Below are 25,453 nucleotides of genomic sequence, written 5' to 3' on the forward strand. Positions count from 1 at the left end.
ATAGCGGCCGCATGGATCCAGAATGGGCCGGGAGACAGAAAGCAGAGAGTTGTGGTGAACGGCTGCTTTTCTGACTGGAGGGAAGTGTACAGTGGCGTCCCCCAGGGATCGGTATTAGGACCACTGCCCTTCTTAATATACATAAATGATCTGGACTTGGGTATAGCAAATACCATTTCCAAGTTTGCGGATGACACAAAGTTAGGGAGGGGGTAAACAGTGAGAAGGATAGGAGCCGACTGCAGGAAGACATAGACAGAATGGTAAAATGGACGACACATGGCAGATGAGTTTCAATGTGGAGAAATGCGAGGTAATGCATTTTGGTAGAAAGAATGAGGGGACGCAATATAGGCTGGACAGTGTGTTCTGTGAAGCACTTTGGGACGTCCTCCCGACGTGAAAAGCGCTACATCAAATGCAAGGATTATTATTATTATTATTATTAAGGGGGGTAAAAGAGCAGAGAGACCTGGGGTGCAGGTAAATGAATCCTTGGAGGTGGCAGGACAGGTAGATAAAGCGGTAAAAAGGGCATATGGGATACTAGTGATACTAGGGATACTTGTGGAGTCCTGTAGCTCAGTGGTTAGAGCACTCGCTTTGCAAGCGAGAGACCTGAGTTCAATTCCAGGCAGAGGGCGAAACCTTGGGCAAGTTTCCTTACTCCACACAGAGCCTAATAATAATCCCTCCAAAAAACCCAAAACAATAATAAATTGGTCATTTTCAATCTACGACTGTTTGTGGGACATTGCTGTGCGCAATTGGCTGCCGCGTTCGCCCACAAATATACAGTCAATTCACTTTACAGTATATTCTGTGAAGCGCTTTGGGACGTCCTCCCGACGTGAAAAGCGCTATATCAAATGCAAGGATTATTATTATTATTATTATAGGCTTTATAAATAGGGGCATAGAGTACAAGAGTCAGGAGGTTATGATTAACCCATATAAACACTGGTTAGGCCTCAGTTAGAATACTGCCCCAGTTCTGTGCCCCACACTATAGGAAGGATATTAAGGCATTGGAAAGGGTGCAGAGGAGATTTACGAGGATGGGACCAGGAATGAGGGACCGTGATGATGAGGAAAGGCTGGAGAGGCCGGGATTATTCTCATTGGAGCAGAGAAGGTTACGAGGACCTAATAGAGGTCTTCAACATCATGAGGGGATTTGATAGGTTAGAAACAGAAAAACTGTTTCCACTGGTGGGAGTGTCGGTGATGCGAGGTCGCAGATTCGAAATAGTCTCTAAAAGAAGCCGAGGGGAGGAGAGAAGAAATGTTTTCACGCAGTGAGTTGTTCGAATCTGGAACGCATTGCCTGAAAGGGCGGTCGAGGCCGATTCGATAACAACTTTTAAAAACGCGGTGGACGGGTATTTGAGGAGGACGGGTTTGCAAGGTTATGGGGAAAGAGCTGGGGAGTGGGACTGACGTTACATTGCTCTTTTCAAAGAGCCGCACAGACTTGATGGGCAAATGGCCTCTTTTTACGCTGTATGTTTCTATGATACTGTGGGCAGGGCGGAAACCGGATTGGAGGAGTTCGAAGAGGGAGTGGGAGGAGAGGTGTGCATGGAGTTGATCTGTAACAACACATTCTAGGACTTTTGCGAAGAAGGGCAGGTTTGAAATAGGGTGGTAGTGGTTAGGGTTTGAGGGATCCAGGGAAGGTTTTTTTAACACAGTAACCTACACACTGGAACCCTAACCATAACCTACACAGTGTAACCCTAAACCTAACCTAAACACTGTAACACTAACCTATAAACTGTAAACCTATAAACTGTAAAGCTAACTTGCACACTGCCCTACCATCGGTGGACGGGCCTTCAGCCTCTCAGACCCTAGGCTCTGGAACTCTATCCCCCAGTGCCTTCTCCGCTTCCTCCCTTTCCTCTTTCAAGGCCAGTCTCAAAACCTTTCTCTTTGACCGTGCCTTCAGCTCCCCTCTCAACTCTCTACCCCCTCCTCGCTCCCTCCCTTCCCTCCCCTTACCCTGACCATTTCCCCACAGTTCGGGTCCGACCCAACTGTACAGCGCCTTGGGACGTCCTCCCGACGTGAAAGGCGCTCAATAAATGGAATCTTGTTGTTGTTGTTGTTGTAACCCAAATCCTAACCTACAATCTGGAACCGTAAACTACACACTGTAACCCTAACCTGAACCTACAGACTGTAACGTTAACCTACAAACTGTAACCCGAAGTTTCACAATGCAACCTTAACCTAACCCTAAACTACACACTGCAAACCTAACCTACACACTGTAACCCGAACCTTAAGCTGCATAACTGTAACCCTAATCAACAAACTGTAACCCTAACTCTAACCTACACACTGTAACCAAACTTTAAGGTGGCCTAACCGTGGCTAACTGGAGCAGTTAGGGAAAGTATAAAGTTAAACGAAGAAGCATATAAAACAGCTAAAATTAGTAGTAAAACCAAGGATTGGGAGAACTTTAGGAATCAACAAAGGAGAACCAAAAAAATGATTAAGAGGGAGAAAAGTCCTGTAGGTCAGTGGTTAGAGCACTCGCTTTGGAAGCGAGAGACCTGAGTTCAATTCCAGGCAGAGGGCGAAACCTTGGGCAAGTTTCCTTACTCCACACAGAGCCTAATAATAATCCCTCCAAAACAAAACAATAATAAATTGGTCATTTTCAATCTACGACTGTTTGTGGGACATTGCTGTGCACAATTGGCTGGAGGTAGAGTAATTGGGGGATGGAATTCCAGAGGTTGGGAGCAGAGTGGCTGAAGGCTCTCCCGCCAATCGTGGGCCAGGTGGGTCAGGGGATATCAAGTAGGCCGGAGCCGGCTGAGCGGAAGGAGAGGGCGGGTTGCTAGGCAGTTAGGAAGTACAGAGGTAGGGTGGGGCGAGGCCATGGAGGGCTTTGTAGGTCAGGACCAGGAGCTTGAACTGGATCTTCTGAAGGACAGGGAGCCAATCGAGTCGGGCGAGAATAGGGGAGATTGGGTCACGGAGTTTAGTGCGGGAGAGGACATGGGCTACAAAGTTAGTTCTGGATTATCTGCAGCATGTGGAGGGAGGAGTTGGGAAGGCCGACAAGCACGGCGTTTGCATAGTCGAGCCTGGAAGTGATAAAGGCATGAACAAGAGTTTCAGCGGCCTGAGGGGTGAGGTAGTGGCGGAGTCGGGTGATGTTACAGAAATGAGGGAAGGCAGAGTGGGTCATGGCTTGGATGTGGGAAAGAAAAGACAGTTGAGGGTCGAACAGGTTCCTGACGGGCTGGTGAGTTGAAGTGTGCAGCCATGGAGGTTGATGCTGCCACAGCCTGAGGTGCTGAGGCGCTGACGCGAACCAATCAGGAGCCTCAGTCTTGTTCACATTCAACTGTAGGAAATGTGCCCTCATTCAGGACTTGATGTCCAACAGGCAGTCTGTCAGGAGAGCAGTGGTCCTGGAGGGTGGAGGCAGAAAGATAGACTTGCGTGTCATCCGTATACATATGGAAGTTGACCCCATGTCTGCGGATGATGTCACCAAGGGGGAGCATGTAGATATTAAAGAGGAGACAAGGACAGAGCCCTGGGGGACGCCAGACATGACAGTGCGGGGGCTGGAGAAGAAACCTTTAGAGGCAACAAAGTGGAGATGGTGAGAGAGATAGGAATCAAACCAGGCAAGGGCAGGTCCGCGAAGATTAAGTAAAGAGGAAAGGTGGTGTATGAGGATGGAGTGGTCGACAGTGTCGAAGGCGGCAGAGAGGTCGAGGAGGACAAGGAGGCAGAGGGGGTCCTGATCACAGATGTTCAGAATGTCATTTGTGACTTTGACCAGGACTGTTTCCATGCTGTGGGCAGCGCGGAAGCCGGATTGGAGGTGTTCAAAGAAGGAATGGTGAGAGAGAAAGGAGTGGAGCTGGAACACGATGACTCGTCCCAGAACATTGGAGAGGAATGGGAGTTTAGAGATGGGGCAGTAGCTGGAGAGGAGGGATGGGTCCAGGGAAGGTTTTTTCAGGATGGGAATGATGACGGCTGTTTTTAGGGGGGTGGGAACTGAACCAGTGGACAAGGAGAGGTTGATGACATCAGACAGGAGAGGTGTCAGAAGGTGAAGCTGAGAAATGAGGTGAGAGGTGGGGATGGGATCGAGGGAGCAGGTGGTGAGTCTGAGTTTGCAAACCACGAGGAAGGAGGGAGAGATAGGGTCAAAGGAGTATAGGGGGGGATGGGTCATGAGGGAGAGGTGATTTGGAGGTGGCGGTGGACGGGGCAGAGGTGGCTGAACCTATCTTCTCAATTTTGGATTCGAGGAAGTCCAACATCTCACAGTTGGAGCTTGAGGAAAAGATGGGCGAGGCATGGGAAGGTGGACGGAGGAAATGGTTTGTGGCGGAAGAGAGAAGCCTGGGGTTGTCCTTTGCCTCCAAGATAACCTTGGAGTAGAAGGAGGATTTGGCGGTGGCGAGAGCGAAGCGGTAGGTCTTGGTATGGTGAAGCCAAATTTGCCGATGGACTGTTAGTTTAAATTTGGTCCAGGTGCGATCTGCAGCTCACACTTGTGCCTTGAGGGAATGGAGATGGCTGGTGAACCAGGAGGATTTTCGGGAGTATGAGGCAGTTCAAGAGATGAGGGGGGCAAGGGAGTCTAGAATGGAGGAGAGGGAGTTGTGGAGAAAAGAGAGTGAAGAGGGGAGATCAGTCAGGGAGGGCCAGAGGTGTGGGAGTTCAGATGGCTCCAGGGCAGTGGAGAGGGAGAGGGAGGAATTTTTTTTCCATGGATGCTATGTGATGGTAGAGAGTTGAGAAAGTGGAAGGGCTACTGAGGTGTTGAGGGAGATGAAGTGGTGGTCTGAGGTGGCTTTGTCGATGATGGTGATGTCCAAGCCGGTGAGGCCCCAGGTGATCACCAGGTCAAGTGGGTGGCCACAGTCGTGAGTGAGGGAGTGGATGTGGAGGGAGAGGTTAAGGGAAGAGAGGAGGGAGAAGAAGTCAGCAGAGGAAGAGCAAGAGAGGGGTGAAGTGGAGGTTGAAGTCGCCTAAGATTAGATTAACCTACACATTGTAACCCTAACCTTAACCTACACACTGTAACCAAACCCTAAGCTACAAATTGTAACCCTAACCCAAACCCTAACCTACAAACAGACTCTAACCTACACACTGTAACCCAAACTTACACACTATAACCCTAAACTTAAACCACACTCTGTAAACCTAATGTACACAAAGTGCCACATAAAAGACTTAAAAACAAAATAGAAGCCCATGGCATTAAAGGGACTGTGGCAACATGGATCCAGAACTGGCTAGGAAACAGAAGGTAGCGAGTGGTAGAGAGTGCTTTTCTGATTGGAGGGAGGGGTGTAGTGGTGTCCCTCAGGGGTCAGTATTGGGACCACTGCTCTTTCTGATCTATATTAATGATCTGGACCTGGATATACGGAGCACAATTTCCAAATTTGCAGAGAATGCTAAGATAGGAAAAGCAGTTAATGGTGAGGAGGATAGCACCGGACTCCAAGAGGACTTAGACAGATGGTAACATGGGCAGATAGTGGCAGATGAGGTTCAATGTGGCGAAATGCGAAGTGTTGCGTTTTGGTAGGAAGAATGAGGAGAGGCAATATAAGCTGATGGTACAATCTTAAAGGGGGCAAATGAACAGAGAGACCTGGGGGTCCACATCAGCAAATCTCTGAAGGTGGCCGGACAGGTAGATAAAGCTGTTATAAAAGCATCCGGGATACTCGGCTTTATAAATAGGGCATAGAGTACACAAGTCAGGAGGTAATGCTGAATATTTATAAAATGCTGATTAGGCCTCAGTTGGAGACTTTGTTCAGTTCTGGGCACCGCACTTTAGGAAAGATGTTCGGGCATTGGAGAGGGTGCAAAGGAGGTTTACCCGATGGTACCAGGAATGAAGGACCTTAGTTATGAGGAGTTAGTTATGAGGAGAGGTTGGAGTCCTGTAGCTCAGTGGTTAGAGCACTCGCTTTGCAAGTGAGAGACCTGAGTTCAATTCCAGGCAGAGGGCGAAACCTTGGGCAAGTTTCCTTACTCCACACAGAGCCTAATATAATAATCCCTCCAAAACCAAAAACAATAATAAATTGGTCATTTTTAATCTACGACTGTTTGTGGGACATTGCTGTGCGCAATTGGCTGCCGCGTTCGCCCACAAATATACAGTCAATTCACTTTACAGTGTGTTCTGTGAAGCGCTTTGGGATGTCCTCCTGACATGAAAAGCGCTATATCAAATGCAAGGATTATTATTATTATTATTATTAGAGAAACTAGGATTATTCTCCCTGGAGCAGAGAAGATTAGAGGGGATTTAATAGAGATTTTCAAGATCATGAGAGGATTTGATAGGTTGAACCTGGAAAAACTGTTCCCACTGGTGTGTGGGTCAGTAACCCGAGGACACTGATTTAAGTTAGTTTAAGATAGATAGACAGAGGGCAGGTTAGGAGAAAATGTTTCACCCATCGAGGTGTTGGGATCTGGAATGTATTACCTGAAAGGGTAGTGGAAGCCGATTCAATAACAACTTTTAAGAGAGAAGTAGATGGGCATTTGGGGAGGACAGGATTGCAGGGCTATGGGGAGAAAGCGGGCCAGTGGGATTGAGTTGGAAGCTCTTTTAGGAGCCAGCACAGACACGATGGGCAGAATGGCCTCTTTCTGTGCTGTATGATTCAATGATTCTACACACCGTAATGTTAACCTACAAACTGTAAACATAACACTTGCACTCACACTGTAACCCAAACAACAACCTACAATCTGCAACCCGATCCTGCAAACTGCAACCATAACCTACACTATGTAGCCATAAGCTACACGCTGTAAGCAATTTGAGATGTTTACAAGATGTGAAAAGTGCTATATCAAATGCAAGAATTATTATTACTGTAACCTAACCTGCACATTGTAACTATAGACTCCACACTGTCATCTAACATATACAATGTCACACTAATCTATACACTCTAACTCTAACCTACAGACTGTAAACCTAACCTACACACTGTAACTCTAACCTACAAACTGTAACACTAACCCACACACTGTAACTCACACCTGCACCCTGTAACTCAACCCTACACTATATATCCCTACCCTACACACTGTAACACAAATCTACCCAATATAATCCAAACTTACCCACTGTAACTCTAACTTACACACTGTCACCCTAACCTACACACTGCAGCCATAACCTACACAGTGTGCCCCTAACCTACAATCTGTAACACTAACCTATACACTGTAACATAACCTATACACTTCATCTCAAACCTACACAATATATATATATAAACACTGTAACCCTAACATCCAAACTGTAACTCTAACCTACATACTGTAACTGAAACCTACAAAATGTATACCTAACCTGAACACTATAACCCTAACCTACAAAATGTAGCATTAACCTACACACTGTAACCTAACTGACACACTTTATCTCAAACTTACACAATATAATTCTAATCTACATACTGTAACTGAAATCTACAAAATTGATCCCTAACCTGAACACTATAACCCTAAGCTACAAAATGTAACTCTAACCTATACATTGTAACCTAACTTACACACTTTATCTCAAACCTACACAATATAAACCTAACTTACACACTGTAAACCTAACCTAATTCCGTAAACCTAACTTACACCGTGTAACCCTAATTTACACATTGTAACTATAACCTGCACACAGTCATCTAACCTACGCAATATAACCTTAACCTACACATTGTAACCCTAACCTACAAACTGTAACACTAACCAGCAAACTGTAATTCTAAGCTACAACTATAACCCTAACCTACACAATGTGACACAAACCTACACACTGTAGCCATAACCTACACAGTGTAAATATATCCTACAATTTGTAACACTAACTCAAAGACTGCAACTGCACAATGTAACCCCAACCAGCACACTGTACCTCAATCCTACATAATCCTATATAACCCTACGGTACACATTGTAACACAAACTTACCTAATGTAACCCTAATATACCCATTGTAAATCTAATATACAATTGTCACCCTAGCCTACACACTGTAACCCTAACCTACAAACTGTAACTCTAATCTACACACTGTAACCCTAACCTGTAAGAATAACCTACACACTGTAACCCTAACCTGTAAAACTAATCTACACACTGTAACCTAACCTACAAACTGGAACTCTAACCTACACACTGCAAACATAACCTACAAACTCTAACACTAACCAACACACTGTAACTCCAACTTGCACAATGTTATCCCAACCTGCAAACTGTAGCCATAACCTACACACTGTAACTCAAACCTACACAATGCAACTCTAACCTACACACTGTAACTTTATTCTACAATAACTGTAACTCTAACCTGCATACTGTAACATACCATACACACTATATCTCAAATCTACACACCATAACCCTAAATTACACACTGTAAACCTAACCTACACACTGTGACCCTAATCTACAAACTGTAGCACTTTGGGACATCCTCCCGATGTGAAAGGCGCACTATAAGTGTAACTTTGTTGTTGCTGTTGTAACCCTAACCTATACACTGTAGCCATAACTACACATTGTAAACCTAACCTGCACATTGTAACTCTAGCCTATACACAGTCATCTAACCAATACAATGTAAACCTAACCTACAAACTGTAACCCAAACCTGCACACACTAACTCTAACCTACACACTCTAATACCTAACCTGCACACTGTAACTCTATCCAACAAACTGTAACATTAACCCACACACTGTAACTCACACCTGCACAATATAACTCCAACCTGCACACCGTAACTCAAGCCTACACTATATAACCCTATCCTACACATTGCAACACAAATTTACCCAACGTAATCCTAATTTACCCACTATAACTCCAACCTACACAATGTCCCCCTAACCTGCACACTGTAACCCTAACTTGCACACTGTAACCCTAACTTGCACACTGTAACCTTAACCTACATGCTGTAAACCTAACCTACACACTGTTATGCTTACCTATGTACTGTAACTCTAATCTACACATTATAACCCTAACCTACAGACTGTAACCCCAACCTGCACACTGTATCTCAAGCCTACAATAGATAACCCTACCCTACACATGAAAACACAAACCTACCCAATGTAAACCCTAACTTACCCACTATAACTCTAAATTACACAATGTCACCCTAAATACACACTGTAGCCATAACTACAGAATATAACCCCAATTTACAGAGTGTAACCCTAACCTACACACTGTCACTCTAAACCACACACTATAACCCTAAACTAGACACTGTAACACTAAAGTACACACTGTAACCCTAACTTAAACAATGTAATGTGGGTTCTCCTGATATGGATCTAAATAAAATATTACAAGCATTGAACAAGTGCAAATGCTTGCTGCGCGTTATAATTTCAGGCAGTGTGCTTGAAAAGCCTGATGTTCAACTGTGGTTGAAAAATTATTTTATATGCAGAAAGCATATTTACGATGAAGCAGAAAATCCTTTTTGGAAGCCTTTGTTCACACTAATGTATATTGATTATTTGCAGAAAAAAGGTATTGCACCAGGCATATTGAGTTACAAGAACACTTTCACAAGTTAGAAGATGCCACAGATCAGTCAGGGTTGTCTGTTTATTCTTGAAATTAATTAAGAGTTTGGGTAATAAATCTGCAGGTAGAAAGGGTTCAAATTATAAACCATTCCCATGTACTGTAGTTTATCATTGTTGTGCTTCAGAGAGGAAGGAAGGATATTTGGATCCATGGTCACAATAATCTGAGTCCTGTAGCTCAGTGGTTAGAGCACTCGCTTTGCAAGTGAGAGACCTGAGTTCAATTCCAGGCAGAGGGCCAAACCTTGGGCAAGTTTCCTTACTCCACACAGAGCCTAACAATAATCCCTCCAAAACCAAAAACAATAATAAATTGGTCATTTTCAATCTACGACTGTTTGTGGGACATTGCTGTGCATAATTGGCTGCCGCATTCACCCACAAATATACAGTCAATTCACTTTACAGTGTGTTCTGTGAAGCACTTTGGGATGTCCTCCCGGTGTGAAAAGCACTATATCAAATGCGAGGATTATTATTATGATTATTATAACCTCAACCTACACACTATTACCTAACTTACACATTGTATCTCAAACCTACAAAATGTAACCCTAACCTACAGACTGTAACTCTAATCTATACACTGTAACTCTAACCTACACACTGTAACCCTATCCTACACACTGTAACTCTAAGCTACACACTGTAACTCTAACCTACACACTGTAACTCTAACCTACACACTGTAACTCAAACCTACACATTGTAACTCTAACCTAAACACTGTAACTCTAACCTACACACTGTAACTATAACCTACACACTGTAATTCTAATCTACAGACTGTAACTCTAACCTACACACTGTAACTCAAACCTACACATTGTAACTCTAACCTAAACACTGTAACTCTAACCTACACACTGTAACTATAACCTACACACTGTAATTCTAATCTACACACTGTAAATCTAACCTACACACTGTAACCCAATCCTACACACTGTAACCCTATCCTACACACTGTAACTCTAATCTACACACTGTAACTCTAACCTACACACTGTAACCCAATCCTACACACTGTAACTCTAAACTACACACTGTAACATTAACCTACAAACTATAATCCAATCCAAGGATTATTATTATTATTACACACTGTAACTCTAACCTACACACTGTAACCCTATCCTACAAACTGTAACTCTAACCTACACACTGTAACCCTATCCTACACACTGTAACTCTAACCTACACATTGTATCTCAAACCTACAAAATGTAACCCTAACCTACACACTGTAACTCTAATCTACACACTGTAACTCTAACCTACACACTGTAACTCTAACCTACACACTGTAACTCTAACCTACACACTGTAACTATAACCTACACACTGTAATTCTAATCTACACACTGTAACTCTAACCTACACACTGTAACCCAATCCTACACACTGTAACCCTATCCTACACACTGTAACTCTAATCTACACACTGTAACTCTAACCTACACACTGTAACTCTAACCTACACACTGTAACCCAATCCTACACACTGTAACTCTGACCTAAACACTGTAACTCTAATCTACACACTGTAACTCTAACCTACACACTGTAACCCAATCCTACACACTGTAACTCTAATCTACACACTGTAACTCTAACCTACACACTGTAACTCTAACCTACACACTGTAATTCTAATCTACACACTGTAACTCTAACCTACACACTGTAACCCAATCCTACACACTGTAACCCTATCCTACACACTGTAACTCTAATTTACACACTGTAACTCTAACCTACACACTGGAACTCTAACCTACACACTGTAACTCTAATCTACACACTGTAACTCTAACCTACACACTGTAACCCAATCCTACATACTGTAACTCTAAACTACACACTGTAACATTAACCTACAAACTGTAATCCAATCCTACACACTGTAACCCTAACCTACACACTGTAACCCTATCCTACAAACTGTAACACTAACCTACAAACTGTAATCCAATCCTACACACTGTAACCCTAACCTACACACTGTAACCCTATCCTACAAACTGTAACTCTAACCTACACACTGTAACCCTATCCTACACAATGTAACTCTAATCTACACACTGTAACTCTAACCTACACATTGTAACGCTATCCTACACACTGTAACTCTAACCTACACACTGTAACCCTATCCTACACACTGTAACACTAACCTACACACTGTAACCCTATCCTACACACTGTAACTCTAACCTACACATTGTAACTCTAACCTACACACTGTAACACTAACCTACACACTGTAACCCTATACGACACACTGTAACTCTAACCTACAAACTGTAACCTTATCCTACACATTGTAACTCTAATCTACACACTGTAACTCTAACCTACACACTGTAACTCTAATCAACACACTGCAACACTAACCTACACACTGTATCCCTATCCTACACACTGTAACTCTGACCTACACACTGTAACTCTAATCTACACACTGTAACCCTATCCTACACACTGTAACTCTAATCTACACACTGTAACTCTAACCTACACACTGTAACCCTATCCTACACATTGTAACTCTAATCTACACACTGTAACTCTAACCTACACATTGTAACTGTAATCTACACACTGTAACACTAACCTACACACTGTAACCCTATCCTAAACATTGTAACTCTAATCTACACACTGTAACTCTAACCTACACATTGTAACTCTAATCTACACACTGTAACTCTAACCTACACACCGTAACCCTATCCTACACATTGTAACTGTAATCTACACACTGTAACCCTATCCTACACATTGTAACTCTAATCTACACACTGTAACACTAACCTACACACTGTAACCCTATCCTACACATTGTAACTCTAATCTACACACTGTAACTCTAACCTACACATTGTAACTAATCTACACACTGTAACACTAACCTGCACACTGTAACTCTACCCTACACACTGTAACACTATCCTACACACTGTAACTCTAATCGACACACTGTAACCCTATACCACACACTGTAACCCTACACTACACACTGTAACCCTATACTACACACTTACCCCTAGACTACACACTGTAACTCTACACTTCACACTGTAACCCTATACTACGCACTTACCCCTAGACTACACACTATAACCCTAAGCTACACACTGTAACCCTATACTACACACTGTAACCCATGTCACTGTGCCTCAGTCTATCCCCACCCCCTAATCCTCACCTGCAGCTTGAGCCCATCCCCCTTTGCGCCTCCCCTAGCCTGAACCCCTCTCTCAGCCTAATCCCCTTCCCCAATGCCAGCAGTGACAGCCTGAGGCCCTTTGCCCCTGAGATAAAAGGCAGCGTGTCGCCTATATCACCCATTGCCCCCTCTGTGACAATATATAACCATATGGCCCCTGAACCCATTCGCATTGGGCTGAAATTGACCTACTGTTCCAAAGGTGAAAGGTCACCAGGCTATCCATTGTGGCATCCTACAGCTTAGTAGTTAGAGCAATCACCTCGCAAGTGAGAGGATCTGGGCTCGATTCCTAGGCAGTGTGAAACCTCATGAAAATTTCCTTACCCCACACAAATGACACTGTTTATCTAGCAGTAAGTAGGAACCTGCTTGTTAGTCGATTGGTGGATCACTTTTCAACAACAACAACAACAACAAGATTCCATTTATTGAGCGCCTTTCACGTCGGGAGGATGTGAAAGGGTAATAGCCAGGGTAATATTCCAGGGTAATTTCCAGGGTAATATTCCCTTCAAAATAAATTTGTAAGTAATAATAATATTTTGGTCACTGAATCCATGAGTCTTTGTGGGACGCTGCTGTGCGCAATTGGCTGCTGCGTTTCACCCACAAAGGATGCAGTCAATTCACTTTATAGTATGTTCTGTGAAGCAAGACATCTCAAAGTCATGATAAGGTGCTCCATCAAGGATTATTATTAGTATCATTATCACCAAACAACACAGCATCACCACACGCCATCCACATGCTCAGGCTGAGGAACAAGAAAGGTTCTTACAGGAGACTGTGGTTGGGATCAGCTCTGGCTCCAAGTCTGGGGAGGGAATGTGCCAGGATTCTCTCAGGGTGAAGCTCTTCCTAGTGCTGGTAAGGGGTGAGCAGGAGACAGTACAGATGGACAACACAGCCAGCAACCCAGGCTTCCACAACTTCATCTTAAACTTCTGGTTAATGAGCAACCTTCATGGGGACACAAAAACGCAGGGATTCAGAGCAAGCAGACAGCAAGAGGGAGCTGGTCTGACATTCAGAGCAACCACAACAACATCTTGCATTTACACAGCTCACCTCACACAGGGTAGCATCTCTGAGTGCTTAACAGTGGTGGAGCATGATGCTGAGCCAGGGGAACGGGGAGGTGACCATAGGTATGGTCGAAGAGGAAGTTTTCAGGCATGACCTGAAAATGGGAAAGGAAGGGGCAAGGCAGAGGGTTTGAGGAAGAGAGTTCCAGAGTTTCGGGCCAGAGTGGCTGAAAACACAGCCACCGATGGTGGAACAAAGGACATGAGGGACATGTAGGATCCCAAAACCGGTTAAGCAGAGGCAGTGTGTTGTGGAGTTGTTTGGGGAGGGGGCTAAGCAGGTCGGAGAGGTAGGGTGGTGCCAGGGCATGAAGGGATTTGAAGACTATTGAGAGGATTCCAGTGTGTAAGAGCAAGGTCTTGCTCCAGGGTGAGGGAAACAAACATACCATTGGCTTAAATATGAGACAAGGGAGAGAAGAAAAAGATATCAAGGCGAAGAGCAATCAACTGCATAAGGGAACATACAGAGAGATAAAGGACTAAACCCAGATTAGCAGATCAGAAAGCGGATCAGTAAAGGGAAATATTTCACTTTGATGAGAGAGTGTGAATTACCACATCAGTCACAAAGGCCAATGGATGAAAAATTAGATAAATACCTGAATTTCAATGGACACCTCTGATAATAAAAAATAAATCTGCAATATATATAAGAAGCCAGAAAGAAGTGAGATGCACACACAAACACATACTTAGTGGTTAGAGCTCTGCCTCGCAAGCGAGAGGACCTGGGTTTGATTCCCGGCAGGGCAAAACTTTGGGCAAGTTTCCTTACTCCACATGCATCTGTTTATCTAGCAGTAAGTAGGAATCCAGTTGTTAGTCGAGTGGTGGATCTCTTTTCCAGGGGTAATAACCCCTTCAGTAAAAATAAATGATAATAATAATTTGGTCACTTAATCCATGATTGTGTGTGGGATACTGCTGTGCGCAATTAGCTGCCATGTTTCCTCCACAAAATATACAGGCAATTCATTTTACAGTATATTCTGTGAAGCTCTTTGAGATGCCTCGAAGACATGAAGACCTCACTGTCTGGAACCTTGGTGTCTTGTTTGAACTTCAATTATCCTTTCTACCCCACATCTGTGCCATGACTCGCTCTGCCTTCCCCACCTCCACAACATCACCCGGATCCACCACAGCCTCACTCCTCAGGCCATCAAGACCCTCATACACGCATTCATCACAACTAGCATCAACTGTGCCAACTCCCGGCTTGTCGGCCTTCCCAAGGGCTCGAGGGGAGTTCCACAGTTTCGGGGGGTAGTGGCTGAAGGCACGGCCGCCGATGGTGGAGCGGAGGATTCGGGGGACGCGGAGGAGGCCGGAGCCAGTGGAGAGGAGGCAGCAGGTACTGCTGTGGGGAGAGAGGAGGTTAGAGAGAAGGGGGGCAAGGAATGGAGGGTTTAAACACTAGAGTGAGGATCTGGAAGTGGATCCGCTCTGTGACCGGAGCCAGTGGGGTTTGGCCAGGACTGGAGTAATTGGGGACGGGGTTTGGTGCGGGTGCAAATGCGGGGGTTTGAATGAGCTGAATATTGTGAATAGTGGAGGAGGGGAGACCGACGAGGAGGGGGTTAAGAGTCATCCAACCGAGAGGTGACAAAGGCACAGACAAGGGTTTCGGCAGCTTTTGGGGTGAGGTAGTGTCAGAGATGGGAAATATGCCAGAGATGGGAGAAAGTGGGGCTGGTCAGGGACCGGATGTGTTGGAGGAATTGATTAAAGTATTGGTAGTGCGATATTCACGGGAGCACAATATAATTAGGCCAAGTCAACATGGCTTTACAAAAGGGAAGTCATGTTTGACAAACCTCATAAGAGATTTTTGAGGACATTTCCAGTAAACAAGATAAGGGTGAATCAGTGGATGTGGTCTGTTTGGACTTCCAGAAAGCATTCGATAAGGTGCCGCATAAAACGTTAGTCCAAAAGATAAGGGTCCATGGAATTGGGGGGAACATATTAACGTGAATTGGGAAATGGTTAACGGGTAGGAAATAAAGTTTCCTGTGGAGTCCTGTAGCTCAGTGGTTAGAGCACTCGCTTTGCAAATGAGAGACCTGAGTTCAATCCCAGGCACGTCAGGGCGAAACCTTGGGCAAGTTTCCTTACTCCACACAGAGCCTAATAATAGTCCCTCCAAAAAACAAAAAACAATAATAAATTGGTCATTTTCAATCTACGACTGTTTCTGGGACATTGCTGTGTGCAATTGGCTGCCGCGTTCGCCCACAAAAATATACAGTCAATTCACTTTACAGTGTGTTCTGTGAAGCGCTTTGGGACGTCCTCCTGACGTGAAAAGTGCTATATCAAATGCAAGGATTATTATTATTATTATTATTATTATTATAAAGAGTAGGGATAAACGGGTCCTTTTCGGATTGGCGGGATGTGACTAGTGGAGTGCCAGAAGGATCAGTCCTTGGGCAGTAGCTATTTACCATCTACATCAATGATCTTGATGAGGACATTGAAGTTAATATATCTAAATTCGCGGATGACACAAAACTAGGAGGAAGTGCCAACGCGGAGGACATTAAAAAATGCAGTGAGACATAGATAGGTTTGGTGATTGGGCAGGTAGGTGGCAGATGAAGTATAATGTAGGGAAGTGCGAAGTCATCCACCTCAGTAGCAAAAACAGTAGAGCGGGTTACTTTTTAGAAGGGGAGAGATTGGAAGGTGTTAGTGTCCAGAGGGACTTGGGTTCCTTGTACAACAATCACAGAAAGTTAGTTTGCGGTGCAGCAGCAATTAGGAAGGCGAACGGTATGTTAGCATTCATTATGAAAGGATTAGCGTATAAGAGTAGGGAAGTCTTACTGCAACTGTATAGGGCCCTGGTGAGACCACACCTGGAATACTGTGTGCAGCTTTGGTCTCCTTATTTAAGGAAGGATGTACTTGCCTTGGAGGGGGTGCAGAGTAGATTTACTAGGATAGTACCAGGGATGAAGGGGATGAGTTACGAGGATAGGCCGAACAATTTAGGCCTATATTCTCTAGAATATAGAAGAATTAGAGGGGATCTTATAGAAACCTATAAGATCATCAAAGGGCATAGAGTAGATAGTGGGAGATTGTGTCCCCCGGTTGGAGAAACTAAAACCAGGGGTCACAACCTTAAAATCAGAGGCAGCCCTTTCGCACTGAGTTAAGGAAGAACTTCTTCACTCAAAGGGCAGTGAATGTATGGAACTCACTACCCCAAAGGGCTGTTGACGCTCAGTCCTTGAACATATTCAAGACAGAGATAGATATGTTTCTTATTGCAAAAGGGATTAAGGGATATGGGGATAAGGCAGGGGGTTGGTGGGGGGAGGCTGGGGGAGGGGAGGCTGGGTGGGGGAGGCTGGGGGGGAGGCTGGGGAGTTGGGGGAGGCTGTTGGGGGAGCCTGGGGTGGGGTGGGGATATGGGATAAGGCAGGGTCAGATTATTAGCCGGAGTTAGATTAGAAGATCAGCCATGATTGAATGGCAGGGCGGGCTCGAGGGACCAAATGGCCTACTCCTGCTCCTACATGTTATGTTATGCTATGTTATGTTATGTTATGTTATGTTATGTTATGTTATGTTATGTTATGTTATGTTATGTTATGTTATGTTATGAAGGATAACTGGAGATCGAACCTGATGCCTAAGTTGCGCTCGGGTTCGGAGAGTTTTAAGGACAGGTCGGATAGGTTGAAGAGGTCGGGACTGTGGGACAGAAGATGTCGGCAGGAGCCAAAGTGTATGGCTTCCGTCTTTTTGATGTTTAACTGCAGGAAATTTGTGCTCATCCAGCTCCTGATGTCCGTCAGACAAGCTGACAGCACATCAGGGATTGGGAGTCACAGCTGGAGGGGGAAAAATGGAGTTGAGTGTCATTCGCATCCATGAGGAAGTTAACTCCGTATCTGCGGATGACATCACCGAGAGGGAGCATAGAAGGGGCCAAGGATGGATCCTTGGGGTATCTACTCCCCAGGTGACTGGGTGGAAGCTCCAAGAAAAGCCATTTACAGAAATGTAGCGCTGGTGGTTTGTGAGGTAGGACTCGAATCTCACTGAGGTGGGTGATGGAGGACAGGGTGGAGGAGGATGGCGTGATTGACTGTGTCAAACGTCCAGGAGCACGGGGAGGCAGAGGGAGCCATGGTCACATTATGAACAGGCGTTCTGAGCAGAGGGACAGAGAGCAAAAGAGAGCAGAGATATCGGAGAGGAAGGAGCCTGGGGGATTTGGGGGGACGGTGAACTAGGAAAATTTTGAGTGAGAGAGAGGAGGTGCTCAAATGAGGAGAAGCAGCCAGAGGAATAAAGTGATAGACCCAGGAAAGCTTGGGAAATGAAGGCTACCCCGTCCATTGGTGAGGGCAGGGGGGTGTGGTGGAAAGCGTAGCCAGGAGGGAAGGTTTCAACTAGGGGTACGGAGTCACTGGGGAAGAGCCAGGTTTTCGTAAGCCCAAAAATATCCATGTGCTCATCCAGGATGAGGTCATGGATAGTGAGGGCTTTATTGGAGAGGGAGCGGACATTTTGTAGGGAAATGTGGATAGGTTTGCTGGTCGGGATGGACGGAGGAGAGAGTGGTATGGAGAGGATTTGGGGTCTTGAGGGAGAAGTGACCAAGGAGTTTGAGGAGCAGGGAGAGCTGGGTAGGGTATGGCTGATGGCTGAGGAAGGGGAAGGCGTGTTTGCCTGTCGGAGGCAGTTGCTGCAGAGAGAGTGAGTAATGGGACAATTGGAGCAGCTGCTCTGAGACAACCAACGCCGGGAGCCACGATGGGCCCGGCAGAGGACGCCCAGTCTGAAGTAGTGGGAGGTAATGGTGGAGTCCAGGAGAGAGAGAAGGGGAGGAGGATGGTGGGAGGAGCAGATAGAGGGTGTAGGAGAAAGAGTATTTCAAGGGGGAGGGGGGAGGGTCGGGGCAGAGGCCAAAATGTGCAGAGACTGGGAGTGAGCGATCAGCACGACAGCATGAACCCGTGGCATCAGAAGACAGCATAGGCTGGCGAGGGGGAGAAGGGGGATGGCGGTCATGGCTTAGGTGCCAGAGACTGGGAGGGGAGAACAAGGCAGCGGAAGGATAATAGTATGGACTTACCCTACCCTGGCGGGTTTGAAACTGGTGTAACGAAGTGACATTACACTATACTTCCTGGCCTGATTTCAAAATGCTAACCCCATATCATCAGTGTCCATGTAAGTATCAACATTAGCATCAGCATCAATATCAGTCTCAATATCAGTCTCAGTGTCAGTATCAGGGTCAGTGTCAGTGTCAGTGTGAATATCAGTATCAGTATGAGTATCAGTATTAATATTAATGTCAGTATCAGTATCAATTTTAATGTCATTATCAGTGTCAGTATAAGTATGAGAATAAGTGTCAGTATCAGTGTCAATATCAGTGTCAGTCTCAGTGTCAGTATCAGTATCAATGTCAGTGTCAGTATCAATGTCAGTGTCAGTATCAGTGTCATTGTCAGTAACAATGTAAATGTCAGTATCGGTGATAGTATCTGTTTCAGTATCAGTATAATTGTCACTATCAATGTCAGTATTAGTATCACTGTCAGTGTCAGTATCAATGTCAGTGTCAGTATCAGTGTCATTGTCAGTAACAATGTAAATGTCAGTATCGGTGATAGTATCTGTTTCAGTATCAGTATAATTGTCACTATCAATGTCAGTATTAGTATCACTGTCAGTTTCAGTTTCAGTGTCAGTGTCAGGATCAGTGTCAGTATCAATGTCAGTATCAGTTTCAGTGTAAGTGTCAGTACCATTGTCAATATCAGTATCAGTAACAATATCAGTACCAGTATCAGTGTCAGTATCAGTATCTGTGTCAGTTTCAGTATCAGTGTCATTGTCAGTATCAATGTCAGTATAAGTATCACTGTCAATGTCTGTATCAATATAAGTGTCAGCGTCAGTATCAGTGTCAGGGTCAGTAACATTTTCAGTATCAATATTAGTTTCAGTATCACTGTCAGTGTTATTGTCAGTATCAGTGCCAATATCAGTGTCAGTATGATTGTCAGTATTAGTGTCAGTATCAGTGTCAGTGTATAAGTATCAGTGTCAGTGTCAGTGTCAATGTCAGTATCATTGTCGGATTCAGTATTAGTATCAGTGTTAATGTCAATGTCAGTATCAGTATCAGTGTCAGTGTCAGTATCAGTGTCAGTATCAGTGTCAGTATCAGTGTCAGTTTCAGTGTCAGTTTCAGTGTCAGTTTCAGTGTCATTGTCAGATTCAGTATTAGTATCAGTGTTAATGTCAATGTCAGTATCAGTGTCAGTATCAGTATCAGTGTCAGTATCAGTGTCAATGTCAGTATCAGTGTCAGTATCAGCGTCAGTGTCAATGTCAGTATCAGTGTCAGTATTCGTTTCAGTGTCAGTATCAATGTCTGTATCTGTGGCAGTGTCATTGTCAGTATCTGTGTCAATATAAGTGTCAGTATCAGTGTCTCTGTCAGTATCAATGTCAAGGTCAGTATCATTATTAGTATCAGTGTCAGTGTCAGCATCAGTGTCAGTATCAGTGTCTCTGTCAGTGTCAGTGTCACTATCAGTGTCAGATTCAATATTAGTATCAGTGTTAATGTCAATGTTAGTATCAGTGTCAGTATCAGTGTCAGTACTCGTTTCAGCGTCAGTATCAGTGTCAGTATCAATGTCTGTATCTATGACAGTGTCAATGTCAGTATCAATGTCAGTACCAGTGTTAGTTCCAGTGTCAGTATTATTATCAGACTCAGTATGAAAATCAATGTCAGTGTCAGCATCAGTATCAGCATCAGTATCAGTGTCAGTACTGGTATCAGTGTCAGTATCAGTGTCAGTATTAGTATCAGTGTCAGTATCAGTATCATTGTCAGTATCAGCGTCTGTATCAGTATCACTGTCAGTGTCAGTATCAATATCAATGACATTATCAGTGTTAGTGTCAGTATCAATGTCAGTGTCAGTGTCAGCTTCAGTGTCAGTATTAGTTTTAGTGTTAGTATCAGTGTCAGTATCAATGTCAGTGTCAGTATCAGTGTGGAGTATCATTGGCTCATACTCTGGATTGTCAGACATTCCTTATGCAGTCTATTTATTACCAGGAGAACTAACAGGAAGAGTGATAGCGATGATGAAGCTGCCAGGAGTAGTTACATTGTGTCTCACGTTGTGTTCACAGTTATGGAGACTGTTAGTATTAGGGTAAAATATCAGACTTGTTGTGTACCGTTAGCCTTGTTGGGCCAGTGCTGGCAACTCGTCGGGTTTCCCGCTTGAGCATTCCTGTAGCTGCTCCAGTCAGTCAGTCTGTGTCCTCCTCAGATTCAGTATAAACACAGAATACCAGCTACAAGGGGCCCAAGCCCCTCACACACTAAATACAAACCATTCCACATATGTTCTGCTGAAACTCTACAGCTGCCTTCTCATAATTGCAGGGCGTGTGCGCACACACACTCACACACAAACTTTCACACACACATACTTTCACACACACACGCACTCACAGACACACACTCACAGACACACTTTCACACACACACACACATGCTTACACATACTTTCACACACACACTTTCATACACAAACACACTCACACAAACTCACACACACTCACACATATAAATTCTTCACACACACTTACACACACATTCACATACTCACACCCACATGCTCATACATATACTCTCACACACATTCTCACACTCACTCACACACTTTCACATACACACTTTCACACACCCATATTCTCTCACACAGACACACACGCACTCACACAAACACATTCATATATTCACACTCACACACACTCTCTCACACATTCTCTTACATTCTCTCATACAAAAACACACTCTCTAACACACACTCTCCCACACACTCACTCTCACTCACACACTCACACTCTCAAACTCTCTCTCACACAAAAACACACACTCTCTCACACACACTATCTCTCCACACTCTCTCACTCACACACACTCACTCACAGACACACACTCTCACACAGTCATACTCACACTCTCTCACACACCACTCTCATATACACACACCCTTACACACCACTCTCACATAAACACGCACACTCACACACACATTCACATACTCCCACACCCACACTCTCACACACACTCTCTCTTACACAAAAACACACTTTCTAACACACACGCTCACACACTCACAAACACAGATACACACACAGACACACTCACACACACACTCTCAAAAACACACACACTCACACACACTCTGACACACACATTCACACACACACTCACACACACATTCACATTATCTCGCACACACATTCACACACTCTCACATACACTCACACACTGCACATTCACATACTCACACACATTATCACACACATACTCTCACACACACTCTCACACAAACACGCACACTCACACATTCTCACACACACATTTACATACTCACACACCCACACTTTCTCTCATACAAAAACACACACTCTCTAACACACATTCTCACACACACTTACACACACACTCACACACATACACACTCTCTCACACACTGTCACACACACACTCTCAAAAACACACACTCACACACACTCACACACTTTTGACACACATTCACACAAAAACGCACTCAAACGCACACTCTCACACACTCTCACACATTCTCTCACACACACAGTCTCACACACTTACACACACATTCTCACACACACACTCTCACACACACGCTTTCTCAAAAACACACACTCAAAAACACACACACACTTTCACACACACTCACACACATACACTTTCACACACACTCACACACATACACTATCACACACACTATCACATACACACCCACACACACTCTCACACACTCTCTCTCACACAAAAACACACTCACACATTCTCTCACACACAGTCTCACACACTCACACACACACACTCTCAAAACACACACTCTCAAAAACACACCCTCACACACACTCTCACACACACTCTCTCTCACACACACTCTCTCTCATACATTCTCTCACACACAAACACATTATCACTCTCACACTCACATGCACACACTCACGTGTACACACTCACACGCACTGTCACTCACTCACACTCATACACACACTCACACAGGTCTCGCACACACACCCACAGTCTCGCACACACACCCACAGTCTCGCACACTCACCCACAGTTTCACACACAGACCCACAGTCTCACACACAGACCCACAGTCTCACACACAGACCCACAGTCTCACACAGACCCACAGTCTCACACACAGACCCACAGTCTCACATACAGACCAGACCCACAGTCTCACACACAGACCTACAGTCTCACACACACACCCACATGCACAGGCACACACATTCATGGTCACACATACACATGTTCACACACGCACAAACACACTCTCAAACACATCATGTGTGTGCACTCGCATACATAATGCACTACTTGTGTACACGACCTGCTATGTGCTCCTCGGATGCATATCACATTCAACAACAACGCCTTACACTTACACAGGGCCTTTTATAAGGTTGGCACCCGAGCTGTGGGTTGGGATCAGGAGGGGTGGCGGGCAGGGAGACTAAGGGGTAGGAGGGTGACCGAAGGCATGGCTGAAGAGGAGGGTCTTGTGACGTGCCTATAAGAAGGCAACGGAGGGAGAGATGTAGGTGCAAGACAGCAGCGTCTCATCACAGAGTCAAGTTTGTGGCCTCACATCTTGCATCACATAGTCCAGGCTGACAATCTAGTGCAGTGTTGGGAGAGCTTTACACTGTAAGAACATAAAACCACGGTCCCATCTGGGCCTGTTTGGGTGGACGTTAAAGATAATAATAATAATCCTTGTATTTGATACAGTGCCTTATCACATCTTCGAGACATCTCAAAGCGCTTCACAGAATATACTGTAAAGTGAATTGATTGTATATTTTGTGGGGCCAAACGTGACAGCCAATTGTGCAAAGCAGTGTCCCACAAACAGTCGTGGATTAAAGTGACTAATTTATTACTGTTAAGGGTCTATTACTCCCAGAAAAGCGAGTTGTGCGGAGTAAGAAAACTTGCCTATCGTTTCACGCTGTCCGTAATCGAACCACAGTCCTCTCACTTGCGAGGCAAGTTCTCTAACCACTAAGTTGCAGGACTCCACAGGCGCTACTGAAAAATAGATGGCAGTTTATCCCAATCTCATGGTTAACAATCCCTAGAGATGACACTGGTGACTGACTCCATGGTTATGAGTCAGAGGAGGATGTTATGTTGGCCACAATACACACAGACAAACATTGTACAGTAAATGATGTGAAGCAGTTTGAGACAGTTTGACATGTGAAAAGGGCTGATACCCAAAGTATTACTGTTCCACATTGGCAGCTCCGAGTCTGACACGACAGACATTAAGTGTTATGTTGAGCACAGTGTCGCTCAGTGTCGCTCAGTGTGTGGGAGAAACTTGGACTGTGAATTAATCCTCACCCACGTGTCACTCTCGTTGTAAAAGGCTTTAGACGGGTTCAGGAGGAGCGGATGGACTGAGATCTCACCTGAATGACACGTCCCCAAAGACATCAGATTCAAATCAATCCACAAATGATCTCCTCTCCAACAGCGCCGAGACATTAGCTCTTCAGTCCAGATGTCAACAAACAGCCCAGACCAGAAGCAATCCAGATGTGTATCTGCATATCTGACAGGTCGGCAGTCTGACTGGTTTTGTCCTCACACACCCCGGGCGGGGGGTCGGGGCTGAGGGTTAGGGTGGGGATCGGGGCTGAGGCTGAGGGTCGGGGGATCGGGGCTGAGGCTGAGGGTCGGGGGGTCGGGGCTGAGGCTGAGGGTCGGGGGGTCGGGGCTGAGGCTGAGGGTCGGGGGGTCGGGGCTGAGGCTGAGGGTCGGGGGTCGGGGCTGAGGCTGAGGGTCGGGGGTCGGGGCTGAGGCTGAGGGTCGGGGGATCGGGGCTGAGGCTGAGGGTCGGGGGGTCGGGGCTGAGGCTGAGGGTCGGGGGTCGGGGCTGAGGCTGAGGGTCGGGGCTGAGACTGAGGGTCGGGGCTGAGACTGAGGGTCGGGGTGGGGATGGTGGTGGGGGTCGGGGCTGAGGGTCGAGGCTGGGGGTCAGGGCTGGGGGTGGTGGTGGGGGTCGGGGCTGAGGGTCGAGGCTGGGGGTCAGGGCTGGGGGTGGTGGTGGGGGTCGGGGCTGAGGGTCGAGGCTGGGGGTCAGGGCTGCTGCTGCTGCTGCTGGTGGTGGTGGTGGTGGGGGGGTGGGGGGGGGGTCGGGAGTCGGTGATGACTGTAAAGTTGGGGAATTTCCTGCAGTTTTATACCGCGACGATCCTCAGCAAAAGGCCCTGTGATTGGTCTCCAGGTCTGAGGAGGCGGAGCCTCAGCTTCACAGGAGCCCCTCCCCTTCTCACACAGCCCCTCCCCAACCCACATAGCCACTCCCCACCCACATAGCCCCGCCCCCTCACACACAGCCCCTCCCCCACC

General features: G+C 45.5%; 1 protein-coding gene across 3 annotated transcripts in view; it reads right to left on the reverse strand.

Annotated features, from left to right (window-relative positions):
- The window catches only part of LOC103191264 (glial cell line-derived neurotrophic factor), a 47,183-nt gene extending 22,471 nt beyond the window's left edge, over positions 1 to 24,712 (reverse strand). The window contains exons 1-2 of one of the 3 annotated variants that reach the window (XM_042336356.1): positions 24,511 to 24,712; positions 13,659 to 13,840 (exon numbers count right to left, since the gene is read on the reverse strand). In XM_042336356.1, coding sequence (XP_042192290.1) covers positions 13,659 to 13,815 — 157 coding nt within the window. In that variant the 5' untranslated portion in view covers positions 13,816 to 13,840; positions 24,511 to 24,712. Of the gene's footprint in view, positions 1 to 13,658; positions 13,841 to 21,204; positions 21,469 to 24,510 lie in introns of those variants that run through there. The other 2 variants (XM_042336360.1, XM_042336364.1) reach the window with 2 other exon arrangements.
- Positions 24,713 to 25,453: the final 741 nt, after the last annotated feature.

Source organism: Callorhinchus milii, unplaced genomic scaffold (assembly GCF_018977255.1).
Source record: "Callorhinchus milii isolate IMCB2004 unplaced genomic scaffold, IMCB_Cmil_1.0 Scaffold1, whole genome shotgun sequence".
Lineage (NCBI taxonomy): Eukaryota > Metazoa > Chordata > Chondrichthyes > Chimaeriformes > Callorhinchidae > Callorhinchus > Callorhinchus milii.